The 13,460-nt window shown below is 44.3% G+C and overlaps 1 protein-coding gene across 1 annotated transcript in view; it reads left to right on the top strand.

Moving 5' to 3' along the window:
- MYOF (myoferlin) overlaps positions 1-13,460 on the top strand; it is a 122,339-nt gene that overhangs the window by 76,603 nt on the left and 32,276 nt on the right. The window contains exons 24-32 of the mRNA XM_087702348.1: positions 240-395; positions 2,826-2,957; positions 4,660-4,823; positions 7,718-7,832; positions 8,688-8,793; positions 9,697-9,839; positions 9,955-10,128; positions 10,719-10,827; positions 12,701-12,778. Coding sequence (XP_087558474.1) covers positions 240-395; positions 2,826-2,957; positions 4,660-4,823; positions 7,718-7,832; positions 8,688-8,793; positions 9,697-9,839; positions 9,955-10,128; positions 10,719-10,827; positions 12,701-12,778 — 1,177 coding nt within the window. The remainder of the gene's footprint in view (positions 1-239; positions 396-2,825; positions 2,958-4,659; positions 4,824-7,717; positions 7,833-8,687; positions 8,794-9,696; positions 9,840-9,954; positions 10,129-10,718; positions 10,828-12,700; positions 12,779-13,460) is intronic.

Here is a 13,460-nt window from a genome sequence, read left to right as displayed (position 1 = left end):
GGGGCGATATGCTGACTCTGTAAACCGCTTAGAGAGGGCTGAAAGCCCTATGAAGCGGTATATAAGTCTAACTGCTATTGCTATTTTATCTGACATTGAAAATTAAGTTGGCCTAGGAAGCACTTTCGAATGGGCCTGTTCTCTGAGGAGGCATTTCCAAGGAAGTCTACAAATAATGTCAGATATTAGCAAGACTAATCAAGCTATTTCATTGCTCTCTTCTTCATTGAAAACCAAAGCCACAGAACAGTATGCCTGACGTGTTTATATGGATGATCCGGGGAGAGAAGCGGCTGGCCTACGCACGTGTTCCTTCTCATGAGATTTTTCATTCAACTACATGTCCTGAAGCATCTGGCAGATATTGTGGGAAAACTCGGACTGTCTTTTTAAAGGTACCATTAATTCCATGCATGCATCTCTGTGGCTGGTCCGCCAGTCATTTTTAAACCAGGTTTGCTCCGGCATTTGGTGATTGCAACTTTTAAATCAATAGACATTTCCTAGTATCTTCTGTCAGTGAATTAAAGTAAATACAGCAATTTTTCTAAATCTGGTAGAAATCCAGTGCAGCTGAAGGATACAAGATTTGAGAAAACTGAAGCAAACATTTCAGTTGGCACAATATACCAGTGACGTGCGGTGAGGTTTATGGCTGGTGAGGCAGCAATTTTTTTAGACTAGTGGACTTCAACTCCCAGAATTCCACAGCCAGGCATGCTCAGTTCCGATTTAAAGCGACAGCATTTGTTTTTCTCCTTTGCTAAATAAGTTTCCTTCTTTCTTTTTCTTCTCCCTTCCCCTCCTTCCTCCCTCTCTCCCTCCCTCCCCCCTCTCTCAAACACACACACACACACACACAATTGCAGCAGGATTCAGAAAATTTAGGTTTTCCTCCTCAGGAAAGAAGCAGGAGAACAACGTGCCTCATCTAGTCTGACTTTTTATGATCACTCGAGCAGAGTTAAGCAAGGGTTAAAAGCCGAAAAATTCCTGACGTAGATGAGGCACGTCATTCTCTTGCTTCCTCCTGTAGAGGGCACTATTTTAGAGGCTTTTTTTAAACAGTTAAGCACTAAGCAGAGTCATCCACGGTGATTTTGGCAGCAACTAGCTCAGCCTGACCTCAGCTCTTGCCTTTTTCCTTTTACATTTTTTTATTTTCATGATGACAGTGGTGAGGCCCTGCCTCCCCACGTCCCTGCAATAAACCCCTTTGTAGAGAAGTCTGTTTGCTTCAGTTAACTGTATTTTTTATTTGTTTGTTTGTTTGCATCCCGCCTTTTTTATTTTTACGCATAACTCAAGCCAACACACCTTCCTCCTGCTATTTTCTCCACCACAGCGACCCTGTGAGGTCGGTTGGGCTGAGAAAGAATGACTAGCTGGCTTTCATGGTTCAAGTGGGACTTGAATTCATAGTTATTTCTGTAATTAACGATACGATCACTGTGGAAATAGGTTGGCAATGTCCTCCAGATAACGATGGTATTTTAGCACAGTGTGAACCCCAATATTAATAAGGTGACCAGACATCCCGCTTTTGGCGGGACAGCCACGATTTTTTCAAAATTTGTCCCGTGTCCCTTTCTTCCTTCCTTTGCCTCCCTCCTCCCTTTCCATCCTGTAACCTGTTCAGAGAGGGCTGTAAAAGCACCATTTACAGCCCTCTTTTTCTTTCTTTTACAGCTCAGGTGCCCCGAGGCGCCCTCCCTCCCCCCCCCGGTCAATGGTGTCCCGCTTTACCTATCTTAAAATCTGGTCACTTTAAATATCAACCACCTCTATTGCCAACTCCCATTACTAAAAACTAAGATTGGGAAGGGCACTCCTCCCATTGCTGATGGGTCTGTTAGGTCATTAACCAATCTTGTATTCAATCACTCCTCTCAAGATTATTTGCTGTCATTACATTACAAGAGCCGAGGTGGCGCAGTGGGTAGAGTGCAGTACTGCAGGCCACTTCAGCTGACTGCTAGATCAGCAGTTCAGCGGTTCAAATCTCACCGGCTCAGGGTTGACTCAGCCTTCCATCCTTCCGAGGTGGGTAAAATGAGGATTGTTGTTGGGGGCAATATGCTGACTCTGTAAACCGCTTAGAGAGGGCTGAAAGCCCTATGAAGCGGTATATAAAAATCTGCTATTGCTATTGCTATTTGTCAGGGCTGATCCTTTGCACCCTAGAGGAGAAATTCAGAAAAATAGCTGAAGCAAAACTAAACAAAACTGGCCCCTGTGTTTTTGTGTTTTTTTTAATTTGTGTTTTTTAAGCTCTGAAGCAGAGTTAGAAAGTTTGTAACCTCTCGTTTCCATCTCCCTGGCCAGCCTTACTGGCTGAGGCTGATAAGGGTGTCAGTCCAGCAATATTTGGAAGACCACCCCTGTTATAAAAGTCCGGAAGTAAGACTAAAACATGTTTCCAATTTCAATTCAGACGAAAACGATGTTTTACTAGTTAGGGTTCCTCAACATAACAATGCTGATCTTCAAGCTGCTTTATAGCAAGGAAATATTAGCAAGTGATTACAATCTCCATTCTCGGAATTCGGTTGTGGCACAGCATTGTAGGCTGGCCATTGGGATTGGGAAAACAGGAAATAGATTAACCATCTGGCTCTCTTCGCTTCCTCGTAAGTCAAATCAAGGACAAGTTTATACTTCGAACTTCTCTGTTTTTCGTTTTCTGCTTTTTTTTGGAAGTAGATAGAAAAAGCACAAGCTACACTGCGGGGCACAAGTCCTGGAAATCTGTACTGTATGTCTTATATTGTGATGAAGACACATTGGAAATGTCTTTTCTCTCTCTTTCTTAAAACATACTCTAGTACCCACAAGACAAAAGCAACAATGTCAAAATACCAGCGCAGCTGCGAATCAATTTTTGGCTTGGCTTGAGTGCAGTCGACAAAAAATTCAATAGCTTTGCAGAAGGAGCATTCAGCGTCTTTGCTGAAATGGTACGTGCCTATTCATTAACTCTGTCGTTACTCCGGGACGTTGAGGTTTGGCCCTTATGCTAATATTCTGAAATCAGGCTTCAGGATTGTTTTTTCTTGTTCTTCTTTCTCAAGTCGAGTTTCGAGTTTCGAGTTTCGTTTTATTTATATGCCACCCTATTCCCGGCGGGACTCAGGGCGGCGCACAAACCCAAGGAGGGGAAGGGAAAAACACAAAAACTACACAAAAAGTACAGGGCATTTAAAAACAACCAACAGCCACACGATTCGAGAGGGGAAGGGAACTCATCGACCCCAGGCCTGCCGACACAGCCAGGTTTTAACGGCTTTTCGGAAGGCCTGGAGAGAGGTGAGGGTCCGAATCCCTGCGGGGAGTTCGTTCCAAAGGCCCGGAGCCGCCACAGAGAAGGCCCTTCCCCGGGTAGTAGCCAGATGACATTGGCTGGTAGACGGAACCCGGAGGAGGCCCGCTCTGTGTGATCTAATGGGTCTTTGGGAGGTAATCGGCAGCAGGCGGTCTCTCAAGTCTCCTCAGGACTTGAAAATGAAAGAAAATTTTGCTTCTGTAATGTGTTATACAGCTCCTGTTCGTTTTAGTGGAACGTGCTTGGGACACACGTACAGTGGCTTCTGCCCAAGACTGATTAAATCAATAGTGCAATTACTTGTTCAAGGGTAAATCTTAATCTTTAGCTTTAGTTAATAGGTCTATCACTGGTTTTGCACATTGCCATCTAAAAACATGAAAAATGTGCTGTTTTGCATTCCCCTACTTATTCTTTTGGCGGGACCGCCTCCTGCCACATACCTCCCAAAAGATCTCACAGGATGGGCCTTCTCCAGGTGCCGTCGACCAGACAATGCCGGCTGGCGACCCCTCGGGGAAGGGCCTTCTCTGTAGCTGCTCTGACCCTGTGGAACGATCTACCCCCTCCGGACCCTTCCCACTCTCTCGGCCTTCCGAAAGGCTACTAAAACCTGGCTATTCCGGCAGGCCTGGGGCTGTTGACCTCATGAATGAAGTCCAGCCCCACCTAGATTGAGTGTATGGTGTGTTGCTTTTAAAATCTGTTTCTCTTTCCCTATTTTTTTAACTTTTTTACCTTTTTAGTCTTGTACTTTTTAAGCCGCCCGGAGTCCTTCGGGATTGGGCGGCATATAAATTCATTAGATTTACAATTTACTTTTGTGATAGTTCTCTTGAGTGCCCATGAATATAAAAGTAGAAAATAAAGTGATAAACCGCAAAAGACATAACAGTTTCATAGCTTTGCACAATATTACCTTTCTCAGTATTTTTTTTTAAATCAAAGGCCTTATTTCAAGCTTTGCTACCGGTTCTCTGAGTTACTCAAAAATTCCGCTACCGGTTCTCCAGAACCTGTCAGAACCTGCTGGATTTCACCCCTGCCTGGAGACTCCATGGAATTATTTGTTTATTAAATGGATGTACTACCCATCTCATCTAGATGGAGATTATGGAGTAAAGCAGGAAGTGTTTGCATAGGGTTTTCTGCTTGAAAAGGTTCCTTCCAACTCTGTTATTCTGTTCTATCCTGGGAAAGGCTGGAGTGATGATTATAAACTTGAATATAAAGAAGTTTTAGACATGTGCCTGACTTTTTGTTCCTGATGGCTTTGGAATGCTGACAGGGAAGAGATTCGTTTTTCTAAAGTTGCATTTACTTTTTTTTGGCGACAGTATGAAAACCAGGTTCTTATGTTTGGAAAGTGGGGAACCAGAGGGCTCGTCGGACGCCACAAGTTTTCGGATGTCACAGGAAAAATCAAACTGAAACGAGAATATTTTTTGCCTCCCAAAGGATGGGAGTGGGAAGACGAGTGGTTCGTCGATCCTGAAAGAAGGTGAGGTTTTTGTCTTTGTTTCTCATAAAAGGGGTGGGGAACCTTATGTAATTTCCATGGGAGGAAATCTCATAAATTTAGCAGGAAGAAAGGAAGGCAGGAAAATACTAACTCCTGCTCAAAAGCAGTTCTATTATTTCATTTTATTTCATTTCATTTCATTTTAATTTATTTGTATGCCGCCCTTTTCCCCGAAGGGACTCAGGGCGGCTCACAACTCAAAGGGAGGGGAAAAACAAACAAAGTTACAAAACATAAAGACATACACAGTTAAAAAACACAACAATCATACCATTCGAAGTGGGGCAGCGAGTCTTTAGCCCCAGGCCTGTCGGAACAGCCAGGTTTTAAGGGCTTTGCGGAAGGCCTGGAGGGTGGTGAGGGTTCGAATCTCCACGGGGAGTTCGTTCCAGAGGGTCGGAGCAGCCACAGAGAAGGCTCTCCTCCGGGTAGTCGCCAGTCGACACTGGCCGGCTGATGGAATTCGGAGGAGGCCTAATCTGTGGGATCTAATCGGTCTAGTGGAGGTAATTGGCAGTGGGCGGTCTCTCAAGTACCAGGTCCAATACCATGAAGGGCTTTGTAGGTGACGACTAGCACCTTGAAGCGTACCCGGAGATCAACAGGCAGCCAGTGCAGCTCGCGGAGGATAGGTGTTACATGGGTGAAACGAGGCGCACCCACCATCGCTCGCGCGGCTGCATTCTGGACAAGCTGAAGTCGCCGAATACTCTTCAAGGGCAGCTTGAAGATCTCCTGCATAAACCTGTTTATGCCAAGGGGAAGGTAACATAAAGGCTTCCTTAAATTATGAACGTTGAGAAAAGGGATGACGGGTGCAAGCTTGTTTTGACACTTCTGGGGAAGCCAACAAGGGTTTATTGCATCCCAGGGAGAAATAACTATGCTATTTTAGGGCCCCTCAAAGATTTGTTTTTTTGGTTATTTTATTTTATTTTATTTTATTTTTTCTGTGTAAATATGTTTTATTTTCCATTTCATTTCGTACAATCACATGTATACTGTGCATAACCGGGGCATATAACATTGAACAATAAACACAGCCCTCCCTCTTGTCGACAATACCCCCAAATACAAACCCAATATACCACCTTGACCCACCATACACCCTTTCTTTCGCCCCCCTCCAACTTTCGTTCTTCCCTCCAACATTCCCCTCTACTTCCCTACTTCCCCTCCCCCTCTATCACTCCTCTCTCCCAATACATTCCCTCCCTTCATTCTCCTCCTCCCTCCAATCCTCTCTCCACCCTCTCTACCCCTCTTTCTTCTTTCCCTCTACTCCTCCCTTCAGTGTATTTCTATTGTCTATCAATATGTTCAGCTATTTTTACACTAGAATTAAAGAGCCACAGTATACAAGTGCAATCATGTTACTTTAGGATCTAACACATACTATATTTCCCCCCTCCCCCCTAAGACCCCACCTCCCTTCCCCCCCCCCCCCCCCGACTTCCCAGAGCCCGTACACGGTATAGCTTTTTAACAAACACAGTCTAAAATATATTAAAACAAAGGAGATTAAAGAAAAAGAAAAAAAAAAGAAAGTCAATAAGATCTCTACGTTGGACTCAGCTTCTTGCTATTACCCAAACTTTAAGCAAAGATTAAGATTTGTAAAGGTTTGTAGAGGCAAATTTAAGTTTCAATGGGGCAGAAAAGGACCTTGTCTGAAACCAAGTAATCTTCAGAATGTAACTTGGCTAACAGACCAGTCTTACTGAAATCTCAGCTATCAGCTGTTGTGGCCCGGCAGGAGCCGTTGGCCACCAGGTGGCGGCAGAGCATTGGATCAGAGGGAGTGTTCAGGGAAACACTTGGGAGTTGTTGCAGGATGAACCCCATCAAAGGGTTACTCGACGGAAGGAACAACTGAGTACTTACAGGAGAGGATTGCGAGCAGCTGTTGCTCCTTGGGATCCTCTCCTGAGTATAAAAAGACTGCTAGTGCCACGCCCTGGTGGCAGAAGTCAATGTTCCGTTCCCGTTCTAGTGATTGTTCTTGTTCGCGTGCACAAACCGAGAGAAGCCAACTTGGATAAGTGGTTTTGAGATAAGAGAAGCCGGGTTTCCATTTTGGTTTGAGTTATAGGACTTTCTGCCAGAGCTAATTATCTTTGTTTATTTGGGCTTGCAGCCAACAAGAGCTGGGACTGATTTAAAGAAACCTTTTGAGTTACGTGGCTTTTGGCCAAGTTCAGAAAAATTAAAAATAGCTATAATAGCTGTGACCCGTCAAAAGCGCGTTCCACAAAAGCGCGGTCGACGAAATCGCGTATGTGACGTCATCACAACACGACGAAAAAGATCAAAAAATTGAAATAAAAATTAAATTACAGCAAGCCGATTCACATAAAGGTAAGGGTTAGGTTAAGGGTTAGGGTTAGGGTTAGGTTAAGGGTTAGGGTTAGGTTTAGAGCATTAGCGTTACGTTTAGCGTTAGGTTAAGGGTTAGCGTTAGGTTTTTCGTTACGTTAAGGGTTAGGTTTAGGGTTAGGTTTAGGGTTAGGTTTAGGGTTAGGTTTAGGGTTAGGTTTAGGGTTAGGGTTAGGTTAAGGGTTAGGTTTAGGGTTAGGTTTGGGGGGGTTAGGGGAAGGTTTTAGCTTTATTTTTACATTTTTCGATCTTTTTCGTCGTGCTGTGATGACGTCACATACGCGCTTTCGTCGACCGCGATTTTGTCGTCCGCGATTTTGTGGTAGAACCACAATAGCTTTATATTAATTGAAAATAGATCGTATAAATATTTTTTAAAACCCTTGTAAAAGCCTTTTGAAAAGAACCGTGCTCTCAGGTTTATACTATAGGACAGTGTCTTTTGTTGAACATCCCCTGTTACCTAACGGTTTGAAGTCTTCCTTCTGGCTCCACAGCTTGCTGACAGAAGCAGACGCTGGCCATACTGAATTCACTGATGAAGTATATCAAAATGAGAGCCGTTATCCTGGAGGAGAATGGAAGGCAGCCGAAGATCAGTATACAGATGTGGTAAGAGCTGCTTCTAATGGCTTAGCAATTTTAAGTGGGGCAGATTTTTTTCCCCAGGTATGGCTGACTTAATGTGTTTGGGGCAGGGGTGGGTTTCAACCGGTTCGCGGCGGTCCCCGCGAACCGCTTGGTCGGCGAACCCAGAAGTAAGTAACTTCCGGGAACGGCAAAGGGCCAGCCCGCCTGCCCGCGTTCCTTACCAGGTTTTGACGAGTTCTGCGCTTCCACGCATGCACAGGACGCATACAGCGCCTGCGCGATCCTCCAGGAGCAGCTGGAGCATCGCACAGACGCTAGTACGCTTGCGTGCGCTGCGCACGTGCACGAGGACGCCGCCGGCCCCATTCCAACCGAACCGGTTGGAACGGGGCGAGAAACCCACCCCTGGTTTGGGGTGGGCGTGTGATAGAGAGAGAGGGAGGGAGGGAGAAAGAGGGAGAGGTGGAGGGAGGGAGGAAGAGAGAGAGAGGGAGGGAGAGAGAGAGAGAGGGAGGGAGAGAGAGAGAGAGAGAGAGAGAGAGAGGGAGAGAGAAGCCACTTGATGAGGACCTACCTGGAATTTCTAAGCAATGTCTTTCCAACCCCATAACAGCCATGATTGTGAAGTGGTTAGAATGCAGTACTGCAGGCTAATTCGGCTGACTGCCAACTGTTCAGCGGTTCGAATCTCACCAGGCTCAAGGTTGACTCAGCCTTCCATCCTTCCGAGGCGGATAAAATGAGACCCAGATTGTTGGGGGCAATATGCTGACTCTGTAAACTGCTTAGAGAGGGCTGTTAAAGCACTGTGAAGTGGTATATAATTCTGCTAAATGTGAACATAATTCTCAGTATGCTTCTTTCTATCTTTCAAAGAATGGAGAGAAAGCCCCTCCACCGGGTGAAATAACTTGTCCTCCTGGCTGGGTGTGGGACGATGATGCTTGGATATATGACATCAACAGAGCAGTGGATGAAAAAGGCAAGTATTAGCACTTTCAGCCTACATTCAAATGTGAGTGTAACCAATCTTATGAATTTTGGCTTATGAGAAAAAGATGAGAAAAGGTTGGCAAACTGTAGGCTGTGTGTTGTGGCTCGGCAGGAGCCTTTGGAGATGCTATCAGACTCTGACAGCGAGGGGCCCTATGAGTCAGGCCTGGGGGAGGCGGAGGGCCCTGGACAGGGTTCTGACTCCGAGTAGGGCTCAGAGAGACTAGTTGGTCCCCAGGTAACGACTGAGCCTTGGATCAGTGGGGAGGAGACAAGAGAGGCTGACACAGAAACACTCCTGTGAGTTGTTTCGGGATGCACGCAGGAGAAGGGCTGACCGACGTCAGGAACAATTGAGGACTCACAGGAGATGATAACGAGCAGCTGTTGCTCGTTAGGATCTCCTCCTGCGGATAAAAGACTGATGGTGCCACGCCCTGGTGACAGGAGTCAACGTTCCCTTTCTGTTCTAGTCAACGTTCTCCGTTCGTGTGCAACCATCAAGAAAAGCACTTGGATAAGTGAACTTGATTTATATAATCCTGTTTTCCATCGAGAAAAGCACTTGGATAAGTGACTTGATTTCTATAATCCCGTTTTCCATCGAGAAAAGCACTTGGATAAGTGACTTGATTTATATAATCCTGTTTTGTAGCGGTTTATGAGTTAGGACTTTTGCCAGAGCATTTATCTGTGTTTATTTTTGGGCTCGCAGCCAGCAAGAGCCGGGATTGATAAAAACATTCCTTTGAACGTTCTGTTTGGCTTTCGTTTCTGAACGGACAAGGTCGGGGGTCAGAACACCTGTGAATCATAGATTTCAGTAGCTACCATATTGACTATGGAAGGAGGGTCCTGTTTTAAGGGCCAACACATGTATTCTTCCTTTAAGGTTGGGAATATGGCATTACCATTCCTCCTGACAATAAACCAAAATCCTGGGGCGCCGCAGAAAAAATGTACCACACCCATCGAAGGCGACGGTTGGTTCGAAAACGCAGAAAAGATCCAAGCCAAACAGCAGCTGCATCCAGGGTAAGACAAAGAAATTGCAGCGTCTGTGGAAAAGAACGGAGGTTGTGGGAAATAGAAGTCAGAAAACGTTTTGTCAGAAAAGTATGTTCAACTGCTTGTTACGATTGTCTTTTAGGAAACCGCATCATACGAAGATCACGAAGGGTGGGAATTTGCCTCTTTGATTGGGTGGAAGTTTCACTGGAAGCAACGGAGCTCGGATACTTTCCGCCGCCGGCGCTGGAGAAGGAAAATGGCTACTTCAAATACATACGGGGCAGCCGCCATCTTTAAACTCGAAGGCGCTCTTGTACGTAGGGATAATTTGCCTTGTCTGTTCTCACTTAATGTTCCCTTTGAACACAACCTTATAATTTAAAAAAAGTGCGCTTAAATGGGAGCTAGGCAAGCAGATTAAAAAGTGGCGCCCTCGATTCTTTTCTCCCATTTCACAATCCTAACCACTTTCCCTTCTGCAGGTGCTGTTTGATATAGTCAGAAAGTGTTCTAAGCAGGGCAATTTTTTAGTGAGTCACACCTGATTTTACGACTGTAAAATTTTTATTGAACTATACCTATTACCAATGGATTTAACTAAGTTTAGCTAATTTTGAATTATACTCTTCCATCCATCAACCTGTATCTCTCCAATAACAAAACAATCTTATATCTACTTCCATTTGTGGATCCAATTCTCCAAACATCTTTTTCAACGAGTCCATACGAAGTTCAAAAATCTTTATTTAGGAATCTCTATAACTAAGAAGGGATGGCTGCATTTTGCCTTCTCTCCTTTCCTTTCCCTTTTTTTCTTTTCGTTTGGGGTTTTTATTTGATAAGCCTGATAACAAAAGACCATTTTGAACATTTATAAAACATTGAATAATTATTTACTCTTAGGGAGCAGATTTTAGTATGGAAGATGGAGACCACACCTCTGAGAAGCCGACAGAATCAGCAGCAAACTTGTTCGGGGCAAACACTCCACTCGTTTCTTGCAACTTCGACAGTAAGTCAGTTCAAATTCTTTATTCAAAGTGATGGGGTTCCTTGATTTTCTCACAGCTGCTTTTTTAATTGCAGTTGACATGTAGTATAAACTCAAACTGGCGGACATACCTAATACTCCTTTTACAGTCATCTGAGCCCTTTCCTGCCAAAAAAGGAGACTCTCAAAATGCAAATATTAGAGCCGAGGTGGCGCAGTGGTTAAATGCAGTACTGCAGGCTACTTCAGCTGACTGCTAGTTCTGCAGTTCGGCGGTTCAAATCTCACCAGCTCAAGGTTGACTCAGCCTTCCATCCTTCCGAGGTGGGTAAAATGAGGACCCGGATTGTTGTTGGGGGGCGATACGCTGACTCTGTAAACCGCTTAGAGAGGGCTGAAAGCTATATAAGTCTAACTGCTATTGCTATTGCTAAATATGGCCCCATATTCCAAGCCAAATTGCTCTCATTGGGCAATGCACAAAAATCAATAGAGTGAAGTTAGAACAGGAAGAGGTTGACATCATTAACCATTTATCCTTTAATGTCATTCTAGTCAGTCTGTTTCTTGGATTAGTAGAAATGTATTGCTCTGCTTTAACCTCTGGCACCATTTAGTTAATAATCAATTTGACCGTAGAATACAGCTGCATTCCACATTACTATTTCAAAATCGTCACTGATAGAAATTATAAAGGAAGGTTAATTTCCATTTATTTGATCTGTCAAAGAAGCTAATCCAAAATGAAGGCATAGCCAATATGACCACAGTCTTATGCTTATTAAAATTGTACTACGTTTCCATTCCATTTTCGATCCTATTCATAGAAATGGTCCTAGTTCACAATTTCTTGGAACACTCTGGAATCCTACAATCCAAAGATTTTGGAGGCAGAGAATGCTTATATTAGAAAATAACAAATGCATTAGCTGTTCTCCAATGTTTACCTAAATGCCTGTGGTTGACATACCTTACGGTTAGCAATAGCAGTTAGACTTATATACCGCTTCATAGGGCTTTCAGCCCTCTCTAAGCGGTTTACAGAGTCAGCATATCGCCCCCAACAATCCGGGTCCTCATTTCACCCACCTCGGAAGGATGGAAGGCTGAGTCAACCTTGAGCCGGTGAGATTTGAACCGCCGAACTGCAGATAGCAGTCAGCTGAAGTGGCCTGCAGTACTGCGCTCTAACCACTGTGCCACCTCGGCCTCTTCAGACTGGTCCATTTATTTGTGGCAATAACCGATGAAGAGAATGTTCAACGATCTTCAGCCTAACCAAATAATAAAAATTACTATAGAATTAACGAAGACCAATAAATGCTAAACAATGACTAGAAATTGGAAATTACTGACAAGTGTAGCACGAAAAACACAGATGGAGGGATGACTATGGAGACTCATATTAATATAGGCAGAATAAAGAGGATAGGGGGAGGAGCAACATAAGTGTATATAAACTGTCAGTTTTAATCCTGCCTTAGGCACTAAATTGGCTGTGTAACCTGAGGCCAGTCATTCTCTCTCAGCCCTAGGAAATTAACTGGAGGGACTCGTCCATTTAGTTACCAGGAGTCAACATGGTTCAAATAGCAATAGCAATAGCAGTTAGACTTATATACCTCTTCATAGGGCTTTCAGCCCTCTCTAAGCGGTTTACAGAGTCAGCATATCGCCCCCACAGTCTGGGTCCTCATTTCATCCACCTCGGAAGGATGGAAGGCTGAGTCAACCTTGAGCCGGTGAGATTAGAACCGCTGAACTGCAGATAACAGTCATCTGAAGTGTCCTGCAGTACTGCACCCTAACCACTGCGCCACCTCGGCTCTTAGGCATACACATACAAAGAAAAAGATGGTTTCATTTACACTGACTTATGTTTTTGTTGTTTCAGGAGTTTTTAGTTACCACCTTCGATGTTACATCTATCAGGGAAGAAATCTTAGAGCTTTGGACAAAGACAGTTTTTCAGGTACAGAGAATAGAAGCCAGGGAATGAATTCAAAGAACGTGTGCCTCTTTCTGATATTTTCCTAGAACAAACAAACAACTTCATAAACTTTCTAAATAAAGATAAAGGTTCCCCTCGCGCTTCCCCTCGTGCTAGTCATTCCCGACTCTAGGGGGCGGTGCTCATCTCCGTTTCAAAGCCGAAGAGCCAGCACTGTCCGAAGACGTCTCCGTGGTCATGTGGCTTGGCATGACTAAACACCAAAGGCTTTACCTTTACCAAAGGTGGTCCCCTATTTTTCTTCTTGAATTTTTACATGCTTTCGAACGACTAGGTTGGCAGAAGCTGGGACAAGTAACGGGAGCTCACTCCGTTACGCGCCGCTAGGGATTCGAACCGGCAAACTGCCAGCCTTTCTGGTCGACAAGCTCAGCGTCTTAGCCACTGACCACACGGCACCACAACTTTTTAAATACTAACGTTAAAAATATGCATAACACTGCCATTACATCTCTTCCATAAGGAATCAGAGGGATAATCTTTAAATGATACTAAGTCACAGTAATTTGTACAGAAAATGATATCCCCCCCCCTTCTTCAGAGGTCCCGTATGATTTTAACGGTTTTTTAAAACATAATAGTCCTAAAACTCTATTCATTTGCCTCTATTTCTGAAAAAAAATTCAGAGAGAGAAGTAAATTA

This window comes from Thamnophis sirtalis, unplaced genomic scaffold (assembly GCF_051295495.1).
Source record: "Thamnophis sirtalis isolate CommonGarterSnake01/CBP01778 unplaced genomic scaffold, rThaSir2_p1.2 scaffold_15, whole genome shotgun sequence".
Lineage (NCBI taxonomy): Eukaryota > Metazoa > Chordata > Lepidosauria > Squamata > Natricidae > Thamnophis > Thamnophis sirtalis.
This window is presented reverse-complemented; position numbering and strand designations above follow the sequence as displayed.